At 38.1% G+C, this 25444-nt stretch overlaps 1 protein-coding gene across 1 annotated transcript in view; it reads left to right on the top strand.

Annotated features, from left to right (window-relative positions):
- LOC135718173 (N-acylneuraminate cytidylyltransferase B-like) overlaps nucleotides 1–1533 on the top strand; it is a 55426-nt gene extending 53893 nt beyond the window's left edge. Inside the window, exon 9 of the mRNA XM_065240443.2 lies at nucleotides 846–1533. Coding sequence (XP_065096515.2) covers nucleotides 846–1060 — 215 coding nt within the window. The 3' untranslated portion in view covers nucleotides 1061–1533. The remainder of the gene's footprint in view (nucleotides 1–845) is intronic.
- The last annotated feature ends 23911 nt before the right edge of the window (nucleotides 1534–25444 follow it).

Genomic DNA, 25444 nt, shown 5'->3' on the forward strand with positions numbered 1-25444 from the left:
TTATGTGGCCGAATGTAAATGGAACAGTTTTAACAAATCAGAGAGCTATCCAATCAGAGAAAACAAATGAAGTTACCAGGTGTAAAAAGGCACTTTGTAAAGTTCAGAAATGTGTCACAAAATTAACTTAGCAAATACTTATCATACAAACAAAAGACAAATGTCTACATAATGCTTGGAATGTCTATTTTCTAATGATATAAGTGGAATCAAAAACAAAAATTCTGATTCAGTGTAAACTGTATGAGAAGGAGGAGAGGTACTGTCTTTCCCCTGTTACTTCATTACCCTTTAATCAGTTGAGATCACTATACCCTGCGCCATTTAAGTAAAAAAGTTTGGAAGATCCATATGCATAGCTCACGCCCAACAGTCAATGGGCACTCAATGCCTTATGCAGTTTTTTCAGTGCTGTGCAACCATGTTGCTTTATTTTGGTGCAGCAAACCAGACATCTAAAGCCTTTTTTACTTGTGTCTGTCTCCTCACTGCAAGTTCATTGCCGCATAGCCACAGGTCTCTCTAATCACATGGCTACATGCTTCCAAAAACACATGAGGCATCTATATTTGACACGCTTTTTGAAATTCTTATAAATGACGCGACTTGAAATGAGTCAGCAATCCAGACATCTAAAACGTATTTACTCACGTCTGTCTACATACTGCAAGTACATTGCTTGCATAGTCGTTCAATTAAAATATTCTTCCATTTGAAATATACACATTGTAGAAAGTATTAGGGCAGGTTAAAACTTTTCCATGGCTCCAAAACTCCTTAGACCCTCTGAGGGTTAAAGCATTTAAAAAGCAACCATTTAAAAAAAATAACATTTTTTTCTGTAGGTGCAGAATGTGAAGATGTGGAGATCATGACCCAGGTGGGGCTGAATGCTGTACCTCCTGATGCACCTGTGTCACACCTTATGGCAGCTGACTTCACCTGTCAAAGGCCAGCGGGTCATGGGGTTGTTTTTGAGTTTGCTCAGTACATCCTGCAAATGAAGAAAAAGACAGAGTCGCAACACAGCCAAGAAAGCATTGACAGGATTAACTTCTAACCATAAAGGGGGTTTCCCAGACAGGGCTTATCTTAGTCCCAGACTAAAATGCATGTTTGAGCTACTTTAATTTCAAAACACCTTGTACTGACATATTTTAATACATACCAGTGCCATTTGTCTCAAGATGTACACCAGAATAGTTTATTGTAAGGTTTGTTTGTAGCCTAGTCCTGGATTATTCCGAACCCTGTCCTGGAAACCGCCCCTTAAAAGGTTAAATGCAGAAGTTATATTTCGAGTATGCATTCAGTACTTTAGTGTTTCACATATGTATACACTGCTAAGGGTATAAATGGAAATAAAATACAAAATACTGTGTGGAAAATTATTGAAATTTTTTTAGTATTTTGTTGTTTGAAAATACAGAAAAATATAGCTGCAAGCAGCGATATGGGGCCAAGCAACAATGGTCCTGCAACACACCATGAAGCCAAAAGGACATGCAATTGAAGAATGCAATGTAGCAGATATGTATGGAAACGTACAGGACTCGAAAATGCACATATTGAATAAATGAAAATTTTGAAGTATAATATTTATTTGCATGCTTAAAGAAGGACCGATTAGTCCAATGGTGACCTAGAAAACAATTGAACCACCAAAGCATCATACTTGTTACACATGAGACTTAAACCAAAAGAGCACAAACAAAATAATACCATAATAAAATAAAATACAAATAATGAATTGAAGCTTTTGACTCTAAAGTAAGAGACTTTAATTGCTGCCCTACCCAGGATTTGAACCCACGATGAACTCACTCATTTGGTTGAGCTACAGGGGAGACATACTTACACACAGCTGCTGAAGTGACAATGTGTATGCTCAAGTTTGGAGAGATTTTTTCTCAAGAACAGAATATTTTTCTAAATCCCCTGTAGGTAGTCAAACCTCTTCGAACATTTGACTCTGCATGAAAAAAATTGTCAATTATTTTTATTGCTGCCCTACTCTGGATTTGAACCTATGACCTCTGGATTTCATGCCAATCACGCATTTGGTTGAGCTACTGGGAAAGCACACATTACCCCATCAAATGTTCTCGGTAGAATTTTAGTTGATTAAATGGTTCAAAAGTTATTCCTGATTGAAAAATGTATTACTTTTGAACAAAGATAAATATAAAAAATTCTGTTTGGTCATTTCTATGCGGCTCAGTCCAAAGAAAATCTGAGCCAAATTGTGTAACAATTCAACAAAGACTGCAGAAGTAGTAGCAAAAAAAAACTGAATAAAGTACTTATCAAAATGGCCGCTACTGCATTTTTGAACTGGGGGTGATGCTTGGCCACCATATTATTGCAAGTAGTGCAGAACATGGAAAACAGACAGGTTGAGAATAATAGGTGAGAATAAACTCAAAACAAAATCTTAATTGAAAAACGTTGATCAGACGGGATTCAAACCCTCAACCTCTGAGTTTCCATGCATGTGATTTATTAGACTGCGCTACACAGTTGGTGTAGTTTGCTGAGGTTTTTGGAGCTGCAAGCATTCAAATGGACATGACATTGCAGAGCAGAAATAACAAAATTACAATTTATATGAGAATCGGACAGTTTAAGTGAGAAGAGTTACAATTTAGGTCAAGAAAAACATTTTGTATAGTAATGCACAACATGTTATAATACAGTCATGATAATTGAATATGACAAACAGACAATGTCACAAGGACAGTCAACTTTGGACAAGTATTTCTCAGGAAGGACAGAGAATATCAAAAATGTGTTTGTTCATTTCTGTGCAGATTGCTCCAAAGATTATGTGAGCAGAGCCTGGCATAAAATAGACAAAATTTGCAAAAGTAGTAGTGATAAAACTACTTCATATATGCTTTGAAAAAAGACATGAACAGAATGTTGGAAACTGACAAATGAGATATTGTTGCAATCAACATAAACCAGTGAATAAAAATTCACAAAGAAAATGATATCAGACAAAGTTTTCAGAGGGTATAGGCTGTTTTATATAATTTATAAACCCTATGTGGCGCTGTTTTCAGATTACCCAGGTACCTTCAGGACATCATAGTGATGCTCCCTACCGATTTTTGTGCCGATACATCATATAGATTAATAGTTATCACAGTTTATGACAAAATTCAAAATGGTGGACATGCGGTTTGGTAATTTCCGGCATAATATATATCGAAAGATTTGTCATGAGCCAATGAATCCATAGACACCAAGATCATAATTTTCTATCAAACATTTCAATAGTTATGAGCAAAAAAATGGTATGTTACCCCAGTTCATGATCCTCATGAAGGGTACCAAGTTTCATTTCAATTGATCGAAGAATGACCAAGAGAGAATGACTCAGAACAAATTTTGGGTCGACATCGATAAATGTACGCATTTATTACTTTTGAACAAAGATAAAAATCAAAATTCTGGTTGGTCATTTCTCTGCGGCTTGGATTATCTGTGCCAAATTGCGTAACAATGCAACGAAGTAGTAGGGAAAAACAAAATACTGTACTTTTCAAAATGGCCGCTACTGTAATGGGTGGAGTCTTAATATAAGGGGTTCATTGTAATGAGCGTGAGAAGAGTAATCAGATGTACTAGGTAGAGTTTTTGTTGATCAAATTATTCTACAGTTATAACCATTTGAATATTGAATTTTTGAAGTGCTGGTGGCGCTATAGAGTTTATGCAAGAGACCCCATAGTTGGTCACGACTATTTAGGACCACCACTACAAGTGTGCCAAATTTCATAATTTTCCTATGTACGGTTCATAGGGCTGCCATAGACTCCCTTTGGGGAATAATAATAATATTAATAATAATAAGAAGAAAACCATCAAACACAATAGGGGCCTGCTGCCCTGCGGGCTTGGCCCCTAATAAATGTGAAATTGACCATGACATCCTTGCCTCATTCCAGAAAAGTCACAGATCCAATTTTGTACAGCTGCAGCTCACGTGAATGTTGGGATAAGTGTTGTGCCTGATGAACAGGTTGACTGGCACAAAGTATTTTATGTATTTTGAAAGTACAAAAATACTCAAATCCTAAATGTACATGCATCTGAAAAAACTGCCCATCTATGGCTAAGAGTGCTTTGATACACAGAATCTGTGCAGCTGTAAAAGTTGTTATATCATGAATAAAACACAGCTATTGACCATTCAGAATCAAGGACTGGGAGTAACAATAAGGTGTATTCTAAGTAGGGTTGCCAACTTTCCCGTATTAGCCGGGACGTCCTGAATTTTTTCCCCTACTATGCTGATCTAACCAGTGGTTAATACAACAGCCTTGTTCGACTTCATGTGGCACCACAACCGAGAGGCAGATAACATCAAAATCCCACAAGAGCGATTCTAGAAATCATAAAGAGGAGACCACTATCGAAATGCTGTCGCGGTACTTTGATTTCATCCACCTGTCAGTCCTTGCGGCGCCACAAGCAGCAACAGCAGCAGTGCTGATCACGACACTTGATAATGATCTCCAACACCTTTCATCCAATCACAGACCCCCTCAAGCACAATCAGCATATGTTTAAGAGGCTCAAATAAAAAGATTTCATGTTTTCTTTTTTTATATAGTGTGTTATTTAGCTGTTTGTACATGTATTAGATCTGCATAGTTATAAAGTTTGGTCTCAGCACTGTCCGAAAAAAAGGTACAAAATTGTACCTCTTTCTGTCACTGGGCTGGTACCCTCAAAGGTACCTTTTTGTACCTTTATGTGTATACAACACATTAAAATGTTGTACATTTTGAAGTTCACAATTATACCCTATTGTTTACCTTAAGGAACAATTTTGTACCAGGTAAATTTTAGGGGTACAAAACAGTTAACTACTGTACTTTTAAAGGTATACAGCATTGTATTATGTTTAGTATGTACCTGTAAAGGTACAAAACAGTACCTTAGGGTTAGGCATGGGCCGATTACCGGTTTCAAGGTATACCGAGGTTTAAAACAGTCAAGGTTTCAAAACCACTAAAATGTTCTGTGATACCGTCTCCAAGGTATGAGCTGTGTTTATACAAAATTCATTAAATCATGAAGTCATGTGATTGATTTGATGTTTACATTTAATATATATTACGAAAATATTATATATGTTTTGAAAGCATATTATAATTTAAAGGCTTTATTGTACCTGGCATTTGAAAATAACACATTTTAGTGTTGCAATGGTAATACCGCAACACCGTGAAACCGTGGTATTTTTGCTAAAGGTTATCATACCGCCAGAATCTTATACCGGCCCATGCCTACTTAGGGTACCACCCCAGTGACAGAAAAGGTACAGTTTTAAACCTTTTTTTCTGACAGTGAATTGTGAAGAGATCGCTGATCCAGACCTGCCTAAAACGCCTCAATCTGAAAAGCCCCAAGGCATTTCCACTTTTACTAGTACATTACAGCTCTTCTGATTCACAGACTGTGTGTTTTAATTAAAGTTTTTGATGTTGACTCTAAAAAAAACTACAGCTCACAGAATCTGTCAGTTTAGTTTGTCACACGTAAGATTAACAAGAAGGGGATACACTTTTTTAGGTTATGCATGAAAAGAGCTGTATTCAACAAACATCCCCGCTGAAAAAAACAGCATACCAGCAAGACCAGCATATGTTGTGTTTTGGTGCTGGTTTGCTAGTGAACACCAGCTAAACCAGCATCAAACCAGCACCAGCATTAGCACCAGCTAAACCAGCACCAAACCAGCATTAGCACCAGCTAAACCAGCATTAGCACCAGCATCCCATGCTGGTCATACCAGCATATGTTGTGTTTTGGTGCTGGTATGCTGGTGACCACCAGCTAAACCACCTTAGACCAGCATAATTCCCATGCTGGTCCATGCTGGTTTGATGCTGGTTTTTTCAGCAGGGATGGGTATGGGAAAAATTTATATTTACTGGATGTATGAGGCAGAGTGATTGGAAAGGTAACATGTAAAAGTAATTTACATGAAACAACCAGACACCTTATGTATGTGGATCTATAAAGGAATTGATGAAAACTCCTAGGAGTCCTCACAGCTAGTTGTGAGGAGTAATAGCTGTAAGGTATGAAGGGCTTTCATATGGTAATTACGGAAGCTGAGAAAGGCCATAGACTTTTATTTATTTGTTTATTTATTTAATTTTTTTAAGCACTGTTATCTTGTGATAACGACTTATTAATTCGTTATCTTGACATCATAAAGTTTGTTTTCTCGAGATAACTACATAATTACTTCGTTATAACAGCATAACAAATATTGTTGCATCGAGATAACAAATTAATTTATAATGTGTTCATCTTGAATTCAAACAAAGTTAATGCGCTCGCGCTGCCACCACAGACGGCTTCTTAGCGCCACTGGCTGGCTGCAACAAGCTTTATCTACCGGTAAGTTGTGGGATCCATTTGTACACTTTTATTTGTTAGTTGACTGGGTTTGTGAAACGTGATTAAACGTTTATTAATTAATTTGTCTGGGTTTGTTTAGGGCAGGGGTGTCAAACTCATTTTAGGCTGAGGGCCGGATGGTAAATAACGCCATGAAGTGCGGGCCGGATAATTTTTTTAACCTTAGTGTGCTGATAATTGTGTTAAAATTAACTAAACAAACCAATTAATTAGTTTGTTTAGCAAGAAAACCAGAGAAACACACAGCTCTGTGAAAACTACATTTCATAAGGTCACACTACTTCTGTATATTATACACACAAATTTACATCTGAACAAAACCCACTGGCCTTATAGGTTGAAAAGCTTTAATTTAACTTCTTTTGCCTTAATGCCAAAATTATTTATAAATCATTCACTTTTTTTTGAATATATTTGTAATGAGAACAGTCATTTAGAAAATGCTAGATGGGGCAGTGGCCCAAACCAAAAATGGCACTATGGGGGGTGGTTCTATTATTATGGTTTTAATAAAGTATTATAATATTATGTGTTATATTACTAGCATCAACTTAGACAAGTGATTATAATGGGAAATATAATAAGAATTAAAGTGTGACAATCTGCTAAATATTCAATATGATTTACCTGCTGGCTTGATGGAGCTTCGAATCCATGTTTGCAATGTTGAACTGCTGCTAAAAGCCTCTCTTTCCGTTCTCTGTTGTTATTTTGTGAAGGCATTGGTGTTTTTTGTATTTTTTTGTCTACAAAGTGTGCCAACAACAGCAAATTTAGTGTTTATATTAACTTAGATCTGATCGGGAACATTAAATCGATTAGACAAGCATTGTAACGTTAATAAGAATGTGGATATTTTGTTTTTGTTAGCTTGCTAGTTGTTAGCACTTTTAGAACACTGACAGCAAATCATTACCGGAAGAAATACATAAACATACTAACAAATTACTAATTCTGCGGTTTAACAACTTATATAATGTAATGAATCTACCTGTTAATGCAACGAACTTCGGAAACTGTCGTCTTTGCTCTCCAGGCAGAGAGTGGACACAGAGATGCTGCGGAGCGGGCGAGAAAACACGAAGTGGATTACCAGAATCGGTGGATCTTTAGCGGAGCGGTAACAATAAAACGGCAAGATTTTTGGGCACCGTGTTTAGTCTATATTCCGCGTTTTGCTGCTTTCGGCAAGTCTCTCATATTAAAAACGAACTAGACACCCGCCTAAAAGGGTTTTTAAAATATGTATTTAATATTTAATAATACTGTATAAATCATCACGCGGGCCGGATTGGACACCTTTGCGGGCCGTATCCGGCCCGCGGGCCGCATGTTTGACACCCCTGGTTTAGGGGCTAAGTAGATATGAGGCTGACAAACTCATATCTCTCCGGCTGTTTCAGCTAAGGTAAAGTAACTGTAGCTAGGCTAATGTTAATTTAGCAATGTAATGTGAAACGTAATTAAACGTTTATTAATTTATTTAATAGTGCTTTGATATGTGTCGTTTTTATTATTATGGTTTGTTGCACAGCAGTACAATATGGTATATGTCGAACGTCACGTGACCAAACCGGAAAACAGGCTTGATTGCTTCTGGTTGCCGGTATCGTCAAGCTTTATTACAGACTCAAAGTCCAGATAAAACAAAAGACTAATACAGACAAGACATTAAGACAAGATAAACAACCCACAACATCCAGCACACACACCATAAATTGCTACAGAATACAACAATACCAATGTCTCCATAGCTTTGACTGATATCATGTAGTACTAACACTTATAATTTGATAGACCCATAATAATCTCATTTTTAGAATCATTTACAGGGCAGATAAATCTATACATGTGATTTCGTAACAGTGCTTTAAAAGTAATTACGCACAAACTTTTCACATGCACTATGCCATCTAAGTAAAATTCTTATTGCATCAGTATACGCTACCTGCAGCTTCTGTAAACTTGATTCTATAGTTAAACAACAGGTGAGCAGTATAAAGTGTTGAACAAAATGCTTTAAAAACTGACACCTTCACCTTATCTGAAAAGAAACTAAACTTATGTAAAAGTATATTTGCCTGCATATACATCATACACCGTTGTCTTTCTATATCATCATCATCTGTCATGCGTTCTGTGATAAAATGACCAAAGTATTTTACTTTCACAAGACACAGTAAGACTCTTATTAGACAACTTAAAGCAACACTATGTAGTTTTTCAACCTTTAAATAATGTCTCTAAAATTATTTCAGTGATAGAACAACTTTCAACTGGACAAATTCTACTGCTGCTGCAACCTGAGCAGCCTCCTAGCTGCTACAAGCACACTCTGAAAGTCGAGGTGGAGGGTAGAGCACACAGCCCCGCCCCTCCCCCTGCCTGCAAAAGAGTGTCTGATACCAGGCACTGTTGCACTTTTCAACCACATGGGGGAGCCGTAAGTCAATTTTACATGGAAACTACATAGTGTTGCTTTAAAGACTGGAAATGTTAAACTTTTATTCTCATTAGTTCTGCAAATCATAACCACACTCTTATCAGGATTATATAAAATATCATGTTCAAGACCATGCTGTTGAAGACCAGCACTGCTAGGACTAAACACCACAAGATCATCTGCATACATAATATGATGCATCACAAGAATATTCCCAATCATATCCCCAATTTTATAAGAATTCAAACATTCAGATAGAAGCATCATTGGTAAAATAATTATTACAAACGTGTTAAAATGATTGTGTGTTGTTAGCAGTGATACAACAGTCACTGGACGCGTAAGTTTTGTTGGGAGCCCAACTAAAATGCCAACTAAGTTAATGTTTTCTTGCACTAGAGCAGACATTTTAACACAAAACTATCTCAAAATGCTGTGATTATAGTAGTACACAGTCTTAAATGAATATAAGAAGTTGAGAAATCAAATGTGTGCGTAACAATATATTGAATCCATGCACTTAAAGTGGCAGTACTCAAAAAAATTATTTGTTGTTAACTATTGGGTTCTGTCCAATACTTACCCAGTCATGGGTTAAAAACAACCCAGCATCGAGATAATGCCGCTTCGGCACTGTGGCTCATGCCGAGCCCCTTTGCCTGTGGAAGACCTACACACCGAGTCCGAGCTCACCGAGGCGGGCAGCGCCCACTGCGAGCTCCTTCCTATCACGGTGCTGCGCTCCCACCTCAATGTCTTCAAAAGGAAGGCTTCCCGTGCTCTCCCGCCTAAACAGCAGCGGAGCCGTGAAGTCGAGAGGCGCCCTGAGACCGAGTCCACGCCGGCTCATCCCCGCGTGCTCCATCTCCCCACCGTCGTCCTGTCACCTTTGTCCATGAGGACCAACGCCCCCTGCCGAGTGCTAGCGGCATGGTTTCCTTTGAGCCCGGTGACACCGTGGAGATGATGTCATCCTCTAGGAGCTAGAGGATTGGGGCGGCTTCGGATGACGACGCCCACGCCGCTGCAGAACCCACCGAGTCGCGTCCTCACGACTCTGAGCTCATCCGCATCCTGACACAAGCTACAGCGGAGCTCAATATTCAGTGGTCGCTGCCGTCAGAGCCTCAACTCAGCTGTCTGGATGAGTGGTTCCTGCAGCTCGGGCGACATTAACCATCCCGCCAGCGGCAGGTGCCGTTCTTCCCGGAGGTTCACCAGGAGCAGGCTGTGGGAAGAGCCATGGCTAGCCTGGTTGTTCTGGAGAGACATCTGTGGCTGAACTTGACGGAGATCAAGGACACGGATCGGGTTGCCCTTCTTGACTCGCCCGTGTCGCCGTTGGGGCTCTTCGGCTCTGCTGTGGAGGGGTTTACCCAGCGCTTCACTGAGGCACAGAAATCGTCGCAGGCTATGCGGCATTTCCTACCAAAATTATCTGCCTCAGCGTCTGAGACCGGCCGCACAAAACCGCCGCCAGCTCAGTGCCCCGCATGCAGATACTCAGGGAAGAGGTGTGTTCTTTATTACTAAAAGACGCGATAGAGGTGGCGGATCAAAGCGAATCAGGCTTTTACTGTCTTTATTTTCTTGTTCCATAGAAAGATGGTGGCCTCAGACCGATATTGGATCTACACGTTTCGAATCGCGCTCTTGTCAAACGGCCATTCAAAATGCTTACAGCCAGACAAAACATGGCGTTAATTCGACCGGGCGATTGGTTCATATCAGTGGATCTGAAAGACGCTTACTTTCACATTCTGATAGCACCTCGTCACAGGCCGTTTCTAAGATTCGCGTTCGACGGGACAGCATACTAATACAAAGTTCTACCCTTCGGATTATCTTTGGCACCATGTCGAAATGTTACAAAATGGTCCGACTTTACCTTTACATTCGTGGTACTCTGATGTCATACGCCGATCAGTCCAGTGCCGCACCATAAAAAGTCGAACACACAAAGCATCAAAGTCTGGAGGAAAAGCAGATCTGCCCGGATCCCACACACGCAGAGACCCTCATAAAACGGCAGATTTATTAAACCTCACCCGCGTGTGCATGTTTGTAAGTAGTAGAAGCCTGCATGATGTTTGCTGTGACAGTTTTTAATAAAAAGAGAAAAAAAATCAATTGATATTTGACGTCTATAAACAATAATATATTTATATACAAAATAAAGTTATAAGGTCATGACTAGCACATTGCTTGTATTGCTTTAGTTTAATATAAAGTGCTCATTTGGTTTGGTGTATTTTGAGTGTGGCAGTCATTCTATTAGCCCCAATCAATCACAAATCATCACTTCTCCTATTTCTAAGTAGGTGAACTAAATCAAATCTGCTGTCATCTGCAGTTATATACATTTTACAGAGACCAGTATTCATTAGATTTTAAGAACTTTTTTGCCACTTTTAAAACTGTAAAACTAAATTAAAAAGATATCATATGCCAAATGAGCAGCATATGTTTTCTTGTTCGCTCCACGGGTTTAAACGCCGTCATTTTTTAAAGAAAAATGTTTAAACTTTATTGGTGGTGGTTGAGAATTCCTCTTTCCATACAGATGTGGCCTTTAAAAACGCGCGTTTTCTCCCGCGGCATTCGCCAAATCGTCTCGCGGAGTGACGCAGAATTCTGCAAGTGTTTTCGGGGGGGCTGCTTTCCCTTTTCCCTTAATGTGTTTCGCTTCACAGAAAATCCACCAGGTGTCGCATGAAAAACTAAATTTTTATATGCGTTGTCATTGCGGTTGTTTCCAGAAGTTAATAAGGGCATTGCTGAATATTTAATATTTCTATTAAAACAGCAAAGTGACGTCAACCCCTTCTTGCCAGCATAATAGCGCATACATCTATTAAGATGACTGTACGTGCAATGGGCATTTATACTAAGTGCAACAAAGAATTTAGTGTGAGCCTAATACACTTAACTCTATTTACAATGAATATCTTAATTATTTGTGTTGTCGAATTTTGACACCGTTTCATTGTTTGTTCATAATATTAATAATTATGTCTGTTTTTCTAAAAGTATTAATATTTTAAAGAGATTCATGTGGTATAAAAATACATGTTTTAAAGTTAAAAATGTTGTAAAAATATATTAGTATTATTGTTCTTAATATATTAAGAACCATAATATGACACATGTATATTGCGCTAAAATGCTATACATATGGAAAGATGAATTCTTCTCAACCACCACCAATAAATTTAAAAAAATATTCTTTAGAAAAATGGCGTTTAAACCCACGCAGAGCAAACAAGAAAACATGGGCCTGTGCTTACATACTGTACAGTGGGCATATGATATCTTTATTTAGTTTTACATATTTAAAACTTTAATAATACATTTCTTGCGCATATAGGCAGTCAGTGCTATGATTTTTTTAAATCCTTTCAGCCGTTATTCATAACAATAAAAATATTATTCAGTGGCTTTGTAAATATATTACTAAAATAATGGATTAAAGTAACTTTATAAAATCTCTTAATGTCACTTATGTATTTTTTAGTTGGTCAAAACAAAATAAATGGCTAGAAATAGAACAGACATTTTAATTAAAAATGTACATATATTATAGGCGTATATTATCCTTGTTATTATTGTCCTTCCAGATATCTTATCTCAGACGTTCGCAGTCAACACTTTTAAAACTTTTTTATATAAAATCTAATTTATAAATTAAAAAACTAAGTTTTAAGTTAAGACAATAATAAATATGTTTATTTTTATTGAAAGAAAAACGTAGAAAATGTTATTATGGGTATAGTTGATGCAAATAAAGTGTGCAGTATACAAAAAATGCAAACAAATTATTTCTAAAAGTGGCAAGATTTTAAAAAGATAAAGGTGGTATAAAGAAAGACATGAGAAAAGTAGAGGTATGCAAAAGAGCACAGTTTAGTTATTGTTAATTAAAGCGGTTTTATACACCTTTGTTTGAATTGACAAGCATTTTATTCGCCACTTTCAACACATTTTGTGATTCATTTACTGATTTATTACAGAAAATTGTTGTCAGAAGCAAAGCTATTGTACAAAGCATCTTTATATGTATGTTTTAAAGTTAAAAATGTTGTAAAAAATATATTAGTATTCTTTTATATTAAGAATAACAATATGATACATTTATATTGCGCTAAAATGCAATATACATTATTCTGCAAGCAATATAAATTATTCTCAACCACCACCAATAAAGTGTAAACATTATTCTTTAGAAAAAAAACGGCGTTTAAACCCGTGTTGCGTGGAGCGAACAAGAAAACATATGCTTACATGCTCATTCGGCATATGATATCTTTTTTATTTAGTTTTACAGTTTTAAAAGTGGCAAAAGTTCTTAAAATCTAATGAATACTGGTTTTGTAAAATGTATATAACTGCAGATGCGTGCGTGGGATCCGGGCAGGTATCATTTTCCTCCAGACCTTGACGCATGGTCGCGAGAAGGCGAGAAATATATTTTTTTTAAGTGATAAAATTTTTTGCACAATTGATATATTACTTATGAATATTTTAGGAAATTATTTTTGACACACGTAGGTTATTACGTGTATTTTGGATTTTAATTTCATTACTGTGCCTATCCGTGGCCTCATCCGAGCGCACTTTCTTTGCCTTGCGTCTTTTGAAGACATTGGTATGCAGCACCATGACCCAGAAAAGACTCACACACCTTTCCCTGATGCATGCCCACACAGAAATACTGAACTCCCTGGACATTCGTCCTCTAGCTCATGAGAGACTTTGGAATCTCTATTATACAACCGGCGCAATTCGCGAGGCGAGTTTTTTCTGCTCGAGTAAAGAGCGCGTTGATAATATGCGTATTAACGGAATGACAACGCGGGTTTGTTTATTACATGGATGCGCAGCAGCACAAAAACGCTTTTTAATATGAAAAATTAAAGGATTAAAATGTAACAGATTATTATTGAGTCTCTTGGACATAAATGATGACCAATTATGAGACGTTAGAAGGCGCAAAGAGCTGCTTCATCTGTAGCTAAGTAAATAAATGCTTTGCTTTAAACAAATGCATCTACTTTTAAATGTTTTTTTTTAAATGCTACCCAACGGATTTATTGTATATAATGACTCTGCACCTGTAGATATGGTGAGATGAGAAAACATTTTAAGTAATGCTTTTAAAAAAAACATTTCGCTGTCCAAGTGCTGAAATGGCTCTCCACACGTTTGTAAATTCTTTATCTTTTGTTTGTAACAAATAAAGTGTTTTTACAGTACAAACCTTATATAAAGCCTATTCTAAAAATGTAATTATACACCATGTTCCCTTTCAAGGGATACTTGACGCTGTGTCATGTAATGACATTATGGGGAACGCTATGCAGCGTGACGCGCGTGAATATTGTGTCAACTAGGTCTATATATAGACGCCGGCGGATGACGTCAAGAGTGACGTGGCAACGCGAGGCTATAACTAGGCGGAAATAATATAGGTCAAACAGCTTCTGCTATTTCAGCGAACGCTTGTGTGAATGTGAATGTGTCTAAATCTATATCTAGTGAGATTAGATTAGATTAGTTTAAAAAACTAGGGAAACATGGATAAGAGAAAGGGAATTAGAAGTGTGTTACCCCCTGTCCTAGATTATTATTGACGGGGATAGCACGAGCTTTGTGTGTGTGTGTTTGGTGCGGACTACACGCACGCTTTCCCCCGAGGGGGAGGCGTGCGGGCATTGTGAGAAAATACCATTCAAATGCTCCGCTCTCGATGGGTTTTCGCAAGCGTGGTTCAATGGGTGCCCGTGAGCGGCTTCACCCGTTTATCCGCGAGTGTTGTGAATTACTCTAGTTCTGAGGATCTAGATGTAATTAATGTTTATACAGAAAACAAACCCCGCAAGCCTTGTGGTTTAACGGGTGCCCGTGAGCGGCTTCACCCGTTTTACCCGCGAGTGTTGTGAATTACTCTAGTTCTGAGGATCTAGATGTAATTAATGTTTATACAGAAAACACAAAGCTTACTGATTTATACCCTTTCTCCATGTTACGAAGAACTATTATGTTGTGACCCGATCGGCTGTAACAATCTAATATTGACTTTACTGACCAGCACAAAGTGAAGGCTGCCAGTGAACTTGACGAAAGAGGTTTAACTTTCTTCCCTGATTTACACTGATAAGTTTTTAAACGGAAGACCATGCAGATATGCAGACTCCTCTCATTTATTGTTAAACACATCAGCGAGTTTCTTAACCCTTTTTGGGGGTTTTTTAAATAATGCAGATACGGCAAATGCCCGTATTGAAAGTATCTCGCGGTTTATTTGTTGCGAGAGACAGCAACAATATAAATGGATTAACAAGTTTATATGGTCGCGCTGGAGCATGCCTTCGCAATATTGGCATTCTTCACGCATATCAAGCAGATATTGTATGAATTAAAGGGTGAACCTGAATCCTGTAATATTAGATGAGCTCAGGAGAGCGGCGGAGCTTTCTCTCCGTGCTACTAAAGAAACGGGTTTTTCCTCGTCGCAGTTTCCCCCGAGAATCTGCATCTAAACAGTATTAATCAACATACAGATAACAAAAACAGAGTGTTGTCTCTCGTGCCCCCCCTCTCCCTCAGAGAGCTTGGGGGACGAAACAACAACCCGCAACCAGAGAGGCATATAAGGCTGATCTGAGAGCAGTCATTGTCTCAAAATCATAAGGCTGCGTTAAAGGGGACCTGTCGTTCACAAGTGGCCTCTTAGGGCACTTTTCATAGAGCACAGATAAAACCTGTGCCCGATGTGCCCTCACATACAAAATAGTTTGTTAACCCCTTATGTTCCGTCTTCATTAAAGAAGACCTAATTTTTGTCTCCATTAAAAAAGACATATAAAACAGAACAATAGGGTTTTTCTTAGTAGCTCAGCTGTGCCCTGCCGGTCCTCCGCTTCAGGGCAGTGAGCATTCTGGAGTCAATCTCCTTTTTAGTGTTTAGTGCATTTTTCCATGAGTGGAGAAAATTAAAAAATGTCACAAAATGGCTGCTAGAGGTTATAGAGAAAGGCTACATAATTCAGTTTGTTTCCCATCCTCCCAGGTTCGGAGGGGTTTTACCCACCGAGGTGGGCCCCGGAAAAAGACCACCTTATTAAAGGAATAGGTCATTGCTTTATAGCCATTATTTTATTGTACCAAAGAAGGATGGAGGGCTGAGGCCTATTTAGATCGATCTCTGAAGAGATAAAAATTCTAAAACTGACAATTCCTTTTATTGTGGCGTTAATCAGGTCTGAGGACTGGTTCGTCATGATACATTTTAAGGACCCCTATGTCCATATATCTATCCTCCTGCAGCATCTGGAAATCCCAGGTTTGCTTTCGGGGGCAAACCATACCAATATCGGGTTCTGCCGTTCAGAGTAGTTCTTTCACAGCGCATAATGCATGGATTTAACCCTTGCTCCTCTGAGACTTCAAGGGATCCAAATACTTAATTACATAGACTATTGGCTTGTGTTAGTCCAGTCTCGAGACATGGCAGTTCGGCATCGAGATGTCGTCCTTGCCCATATGAAGCGCCTAGGGCTACGGAACAACGCCAAAAAGGGCATTTTAACCCACTAGCAGAAAATATTATTTCTTTGGGTAACTTGGGACTCAGTGAGGATGTAGGCACGTATGTCTCCTACACACACAGAGTCGATCCTGGCATCAGTGTCTAGGATCAGATAAGGCCAATTTTACACCGTAAAGCACTTTCTAGAGTGTTAGGTCCGTTGGCGGCAGCATCTAGTATTAGGGAGGCCTGAGGTCGCGCCCTCTATACAGACTGGCGCATCAGGTTCTCCTTTGGTCTCACGGGAAATTTTTTGTCATTCAGACATCCCCAGGGTCCAGAATGTGAGAGCAGACACCCTGTCGAGGCAGGGGCTGAGGTTGTAAAGCCCATACTATTCGAAAGATTATGGTTTAAAATGGAGATTACTCCAGATTTAAGATCCACTATTTCTGTTTTTATGCTCCTATTACTAAGGGCTCTTTTTAGTGTTTCGAAAGCCCTTTTCATGGCCTCTTTCAAACACATTTGACTTATGTGCAGATACATTTCTGTCACTGAAGTTAGCCTTTTTATTAGCCATCATAGTTCAACAGGTGCCCGCAAGTTGGCTTCATCCGTTTTAACCGTGAGGGCTGTGAATTACTCTAGTTCTGAGGATCTAGATGTAATTAATGTTTATACATAAAACACAAATGAGCTCCACACGAAATTAAAACTATTTTAAATGGAGACTATTCACTACTCGGTTTAGTGACAAAAATTTATTTCCAAACTGCCCAGTGGCTTCAGTTCTGGAATTTTTACAAAATCGGTTTTCATCCGGTTTATATCCATTTACTACCAGAGTATAGGCTGCGGCTATCTCTGTGTCTATGCTCCTATTTCTAAGGGTTCTATCTGTAGTGCTTCGAAAGCCCTTCTCATGGCCTCTTTCGAACACATTTGACTCATGTACAGATACATTTCTGTCACTGAAGTTAGCCTTTTTTATTAGCCATCATGGTTCAACGGGTGCCCGCGAATCGGCTTCACCCGTTTTAACTGTGAGGGCTGTGAATTACTCTAGTTCTGAGGATCTAGATGTAATTAATGTTTATACAGAAAAACACAAATGAGGTCCAGATGAAATTAAGGCTATTTTAAATGGAGGCTATTCACTACTCGGGGTAGTGACAAACATTTACTTCCAAACTGCCCATTGGCTTCAGTTCTGGAATTTTTACAATACCGTTTTTTCATCCGGTTTATATCCATTTACTACTAGAGTATAGGCTGCGGCTATCTCTGTTTTTATGCTCTTATTACTAAGGGCTCTATCTGTAGTTGTTTCGAAAGCCCTTCTCATGGCCTCTTTCGAACACATTGATTCATGTACAGATAAAGTTCTGTCACTGAAGTTAGCCTTTTTATTAGCCATCACTTCTCTGAGGAGAGTGAGTGACTTCTTATTCATGCCTGGAGTTCGCTTCAGACGAATTAAGGCTATTTTAACTACCTGGTGTAGTGACGACATATTTAGTTCCAAACTGCCCAGTGGCTTCAGTTCTGGAATTTTTACAATACCGGTTTTTTATCCGGTTTATACCCAGAGTATATGCTGAGGCTATCTCTGGTTTCACACTCGTATCCCTGAGGGCTCTATGGGTAGTAGCATCACTTCTCTGAGGAGAGTGAGTGACTAACAAGCTTATCAGCTGCTTCTTCATACCTGGAGTTTCGCTCCAGGCGACATTTAAGGCTGTTTTAAATGGAGATTATTCACTACTGTGTAGTGACAAACATTTACTTCCAAACTGCCCACTGGCTTCAGTTCTGGAATTTTTACAATACCGGGTTTTCATCCGGTTTATATCCATTTACTATCGGAGTATATGCTGCGGCTATCTCTGCCTTCACGCCTTATTGGGTGGTACATTTAGGATGAGGCCTCCTGCTCAAATCAGAGTTCCAGTATGGGACCTGGCAGTAGTTCTGAAAGGGGTTCTTTATGGCACCTTTCGAACCCATTAACTTGTGTACAGTTAAGTTTCTGTCACTGGAGTTAGCCTTTTTATTAGCCATCACTTCTCTGAGGAGAGTGAGTGACTTCTTATTCATGCCTGGAGTTCGCTTCAGACGAATTAAGGCTATTTTAACTACCTGGTGTAGTGACGACATATTTAGTTCCAAACTGCCCAGTGGCTTCAGTTCTGGAATTTTTACAATACCGGTTTTTTATCCGGTTTATACCCAGAGTATATGCTGAGGCTATCTCTGGTTTCACACTCGTATCCCTGAGGGCTCTATGGGTAGTAGCATCACTTCTCTGAGGAGAGTGAGTGACTAACAAGCTTATCAGCTGCTTCTTCATACCTGGAGTTTCGCTCCAGGCGACATTTAAGGCTGTTTTAAATGGAGATTATTCACTACTGTGTAGTGACAAACATTTACTTCCAAACTGCCCACTGGCTTCAGTTCTGGAATTTTTACAATACCGGGTTTTCATCCGGTTTATATCCATTTACTATCGGAGTATATGCTGCGGCTATCTCTGCCTTCACGCCTTATTGGGTGGTACATTTAGGATGAGGCCTCCTGCTCAAATCAGAGTTCCAGTATGGGACCTGGCAGTAGTTCTGAAAGGGGTTCTTTATGGCAGTGGTTCCCAACCTTTTTTGCCCTAAGTACCCCCACAGCCCTATCAGTAAGGCTCAAGTACCCCTTCATCGAAACTAAACCTAAGTTGTGTTTTAAAGACAAACAATTAGTAATATTTATTAATTTTAAACATTAAAGTAAAAAGCACTGACTGATGAAGCATGTTTATTTCAACAAACCACTATCATTGCGATCAGTGTTTGCATTTTATCAGCTCATTTGCATTTTAAAAGACACACCCCAAAACGGCACATTTTACTCAGCCCTACAAAATGGCAATTTTGACATGCTATAATTAATTATCTGTAGGGTGTTTTGAGATAAAACTTCACATATGGACTCTGGGAACGCCAAAGACTTATTTTACAAATTAAAAAATTTCATCATATGACCCCTTTAAGGGCCAGATTTACTAACAGCTTGCGCAAACCATCATTTTGGCGTTAAATAACGACTGAACTTACTAAAGACACGCAGTAGATATTTAGCTCTGAAAAGGTGTTATTTTTGCGACCTTATTGCATCTGCATTTGTGGAAGTTTTCCTTTTGAAGCAACATTAATGCGAGGAGAGTATTACATTTTGCCAGAGGAACATACTTTAAAAAAATATATATAGTTTGCCAAGCCATGCTATGTTTAATTTGCTGGAGAAAATAGGAGGATAAGTCACGAGGAGAAGTCAAATCAGGTATTTCAAAACTTCTTTTACCCTTCATCTTTCGTCCTCCGGTTCTTACTTTCACTTAGCTGGAATTTCACACTCCGCAGTCCGCATTTTCATTGCGATGTCCTGCCGAGTTCTCTTATTTGCCACCCTGTACTAATTTGCGCTGCTCTAATGGATTGCAATGGTCATTATAGAAATGTGGTAATGTCATTATTCTGCCTGTGTATTTTATTTGCGCCTTTGTAGTAAATCACACGCAAATTATCCACTCCGACGCTTATTTGGAATTGAGCTCTCACGTCCTTTTTAGTAAATGCCCTAAATTTACTAAAATCTCAATTTAAGTTACTGATAATTAAAGTGTGCAAATATTATTCTGTTCAAATATAAAGAGAAACAAAATGTGTTAAGACATTCTCTATAAATACAAAATACATCATATGGGACAATATATGTTAGCCAAAAACAATGCAAACGTTTTTTTGCATAATTTGAAAATGTAATGGCAGCGGGAATGAATATTATAGCATTATTTGAACATTATTTATAATTTATAAACTTTGTGTCTTTAGAAACTATTCAGGTTCATTGAAAATAGTCAGATCGTTCTTGAGTTGGACATCGCTATTGCGTTTTGGATCATGCAGCGCATTTACTCTTGACGGCTAATTATATTAATGATAAGATTATAATTACAAAGTTGTCCTTTTCACAATGCTTTCCTCACAAAAATCAATCTTAGGTAAATGACTGGACAAACGAAAGACATTTTTATTAAAAGTAAATGAGATCAAAGCAAAATGTAAATCTTTTCGCGTACCCCTTGGAAACTCTTCACGTACCCCCTGGGGTACGCGTACCCCGGGTTGGGAATCACTGCTTTATGGCACCTTTCGAACCCATTAACTTGTGTACAGTTAAGTTTCTGTCACTGGAGTTAGCCTTTTTATTAGCCATCACTTCTCCGAGGAGAGTGGGCAACTTCCAAGCTTATCAGCTTCTTCTCTATCCTGGAGTTTGCTTCAGGACATATTAAGGCTATTTGCACCCAAGACCGGGTTATGTTCCCAAGGTTCCTAGCAATGTGGCTAGAACATTGGTCTTTCAGGCTTTTTCATCCTCCTCCTCAAGAGTCGGCGGATCAACAGAGGCTACATCTTCTATGCCCTGAGGGGTTTTTAGAGGTTTACATTAATAGATCTTCCACCTTAGAAGATCCGACCAACCTTTGGTCTGTGTTTGGTTCTCCAAGAGAGAACATTCTTCCTCTAAACAAACAATCAATAATTGATTGTGGAGGCTATTTTTATAGCGTATGAGGTGCACATTATGTTTTCACCTCTGCGAAAATTAGGGCACACTCGACTAGGAGTATGGCGTCTTATCTGGCCCCTTTGTCAGGGACCTCCATGCTTTGTGGTGTGGCGGGATAATCTCCCCCACACATTTTTATGAGGTATTATGTTTTTAGACCTCCCTTTTCTACCGGGATCTCAGGTCTTTATGTCTTAAGTTGTGCGTAGACACCTTCACACTTACAGACAGTCACAATTAATTATGGCGTAGTGGGTATCTCGTTCCCCATAATGTCATTACATGACACAGCGTCAAGTATCCCTTGAAAGGGAACGTCAAGTTACGACTGTAACCGTGGTTCCCTGAGATAGGGAACGAGACGCTGTGTCCCTTTGCCATAACTCCTTGTGCCTGTAGCATTCGCTTTAATTTTAACAGAAGCTGTTTGACCTATATTATTTCCGCCTAGTTATAGCCTCGCATTGCCACGTCACTCTTGACGTCATCCGCCGGCGTTTATATATAGACCTAGTTGACACAATATTCACGCGCGTCACGCTGCATAGCGTTCCCCATAATGTCATTACTGACACAGCGTCTCGTTCCCTATCTCAGGGAACCACGGTTACAGTCGTAACCTGACGTTTTTCTTTATAAAAGTATACAATATCAGAACTAAACCCATTATTATTTTTGTTCAAATTATGAATTATTTATAAGTTTAAAAAAGACAGTAATAGTACTATTTAGTAAAAAAAGATCTATATAAAAATATACTAGGTATGTTAATGTGAGAATATTTTACATCTGTTAATCGACGTGTAATCTTAACTTAAAAACGAAAGTAAAATATGTTCGTCCGCATGGACATTGAAAACTGTGAAGTTTAATTAATATTATATGTTGTTATAATATTATATGTTGTATGTAAATTGTAACGAAAGTAATTCCCCCTGGTATAAGTATTTTTGCTTCTGATTAATAGCGCATATTCATCTGAGAACTGATGATGTCTGTGTGTTTCAGACCCTGGCTGTGTGCCCTGAAGTGTATATGACAATAAAGTAGTAAATCTCAATGTATTTATTTTTAAAATGTATTTTAAATAGGCCTATAGGCTCATAGGTTTTTTGAGCTTTTCAAAGCGCCCTTCACAATGCAAGCTACCTAATTCGTCCCACCGAGAGCAGAGACTACATTACCCATACACCTTTGAGTTTTACAAGTTAAAAGCGCATGCGTAGCTTTTGCTGCTGTCAATAGGCTTGTTTGACTTCATGCGGCGCCCCGAGAATCGACAGCCGGAAGACGTCACAGTATCGCGAGAGCGAGGCGAAATATGATTTCTTGAATCATTCTCGCGGTACTCTGACGTCATCCGGCTGTCGGTTCTTGCGGCGCCGCATGAAGTCGAACAAGCATTGTGTTAACAACGTGGTTTGGAGAGGTGTGTGAAACGCGCAACCATAGCTGCTCTGTTAAAATGAAAATACAATGAATACTTAATATGCCCTCCTGGTTTTAGACTCTGAGGAGTAAAAGAACAAGGTCAGAATCAGAGGACTCTCGCTGGCTGACATCCAGTGTTGGGAACGTTACTTAAAAAAAGTAATTAGTTATAGTTACTCACTACTTGTTCCAAAAAGTAACTGAGTTAGTAACTGAATTACTCTATAATAAAAGTAACTCGTTACCAGGGAAAGTAACTATTTGCGTTACGGTTAAAAAAAAGTTGCTATATGTCAAAGAATTTGTATTTTTGTTTAGCAGTTTTCACATGTCAGTTGAAATGAGTAGAACAGACAGGTGTTGATACATAACTTTCCATATTTATTGCACGTCAACAGACAGCAAGAGTTTTATCCTACACTTCAAGTATTATCTTTGTAAGAAAAGTAAACAAGTTACACCATATAAAGTGCATTTAACTTCAGCAAACTAAATTAAATCAAACTCTCTCAACCTGAGACAACTGGTCAAGTAAACAACCTGTACTTCCAAGTGTTTTGTTCACAAAAAGTTAACTTTTAAACAACAAAAAGTGTGTTTGCTCTGTAGTCGTATTCTTAATTAAATAAATCAAACTCCAAATGTCAGACAACTGGTCTGGTAGACATTCTGTACTTCAGGTATTTTCTTTAAAAGTAAACAGTTAAATAATATACAGTAAAGTGTGTTTGCAATAACTGTAGCAAATTAAATAAATCAAACTAACAACCTGAAATAAATAGTCTGGAAGACATAGGCTGCTGTATTTCGTTTTCTTCATTAAAAAAGTAAACAGTTTAACAATATGATTCATTAAATTAGAGTTGCTTACAACGGATGTCGACAAAGTCTTCGCTCCCGGACATAATGTACACATTACATGCACATTTATGCCAACTTTTCATAGCATTGCTCCTCCTGACTCGCCATATCTCTTCTGCTACCGCGAATCTCTGTTTAGCTGTTGCGTGTGTGTGGGTAAATTCCAAATGCCGTTTGTGCGCCCTTGAAGGGCACTTCGTGAAGGGGATGTAAAATCCAAATAAACAGAAAAAGACGCTGTATTTTATCACCAAGTGTATTTTAATTAGCCACACTATGAGACAACATTGCGCAACTTTCTCTAGAGTTTATACATCAAGAGATTTGATCTTCGAAGGGAATAGGGCATAGTGATCATCACTTTCGGTTGGAATTCGCCCTGTGTGTGTGTCGCCGCAGGCACGTGCGCTGGCATATGTATAACAACACTGGCTCTGATTGGCTACCATGAAACACATTACTCTGCCTTAGCCAATCATAATCGCTTATCTCGTAATTAACCTACCTCCTCACTAGCTATGTGAGCCAGGGTTGCGTTTGCATCACACAGTTTATCAAGTCAGTGCATAGTAACGCACCGCATTTAACGTCCGGTAACGTTAACGGCGTTGTAACGGCGGGAAAAGTAATTAATTAGATTAGCCCGTTACTGAAAAATGAACGTCGTTACGTAACGCCGTTATTTTAAACGGCGTTATTCCAAACACTGCTGACATCCCACCAAGCCAGAATGATATCGCTGCAGGTACCCTTTTGTAGGTACGTGACAATCTCTGCTGTCGCGGCTGTCAGCTTGGTTCCCCTCGACGCAACTTCGGATTTCCTCAGACGATGTGCAGTGTAAAAACATTATTGAAATTGTATTATACATACTTCCTAAACTACAAGTGAACGAAATTTCAATGAATTTGAACGACGCGCACAGGAGTTTTATCACCCGCAAAATGGAAAACAATGGGACAAAATAAAGTGATGACTTTCGAGTTTCAAATGGCCAATATTTTGTTATTCTTGAACCCATAGACATGGTCTTGGTGTCCAGAGAGTATCTTTGCCCGACAGCGACAATATGTTATTAAAAAATAAATTTCATCATTATGGATAAATGAGTGCTTGCAGAATATATATATTTGAGAATGCTTATCAGTACTTTTTTGTTTCTTTAACTTTAAAGATGAATATTCTCCTTTAGAGATGGGCAATTTTCAGCAATAGCACATTATATTCAACATTTTGAGCTCATAAAAAATATTTTTCGCTTATTTAAATGACTTTTTTATGTTTTTATGCACGTTTAGTTTTGGTGCAATTTCATCAAAAGCTTGTAATTAGGAAATACACACAACATGCTTAACGTATATTTTCTATATGTTAAAAATGTTGTAAAAATTGCGTATTCTTATATAATAAGAATAACAATATGATATATTTATATTGCGCTCAAAATTATTTAGAAATGGAAAAAGGAATTCTTCTCAACTACCACCAATAAAGTTTTAAAATTCTTCTTTAGAAAAACCGCATTTAAACCCACGTGCACCGAACAAGAAAACGTATGCTTACATACAGTCCGTGTATGATATATTTTTTTATTTAGTTTTACATATTTTTACTTATATGCATTTAATAATAGTCTACCGTAAGGTCATAATGTACACACTGTTAAAAATGATTCAGTGGCTTTGTAAATATCTCTAAAATAAATGATTAAAGTAACTTAATAAAATCTCTTAATGCAGTTATGCGATTTTTTTAGTTGGAAAATAAATTACTTAAAATAGAACAGATATTTTGTGTAAAATGTACATATATTATTTGATGTATACGCCTTAATAATATAAGTATTACATTTACAGATTATTTTAGTCAATATATTTAAAAAGGTCAGAGTAATATATTTAAGTTTTTAAAACTGTAATAATTGCATATTTCAAATTATTATTATTTCTATTTGACATCAAAAATTTGTAAGTTTTTCGCCTAACTTGAAGTATGATTTACTTATATTTTCACATTGATATTATTTGAGTAAATGTAGGCAAAAAATAAATTAATAATAAGTAGAAAAAATGTCAATTTTAAACAATCACATAGCCAACGGTTTTTAATCAGCA

Source organism: Paramisgurnus dabryanus, chromosome 10 (genome assembly GCF_030506205.2).
Source record: "Paramisgurnus dabryanus chromosome 10, PD_genome_1.1, whole genome shotgun sequence".
Taxonomy (NCBI): Eukaryota; Metazoa; Chordata; class Actinopteri; order Cypriniformes; family Cobitidae; genus Paramisgurnus; species Paramisgurnus dabryanus.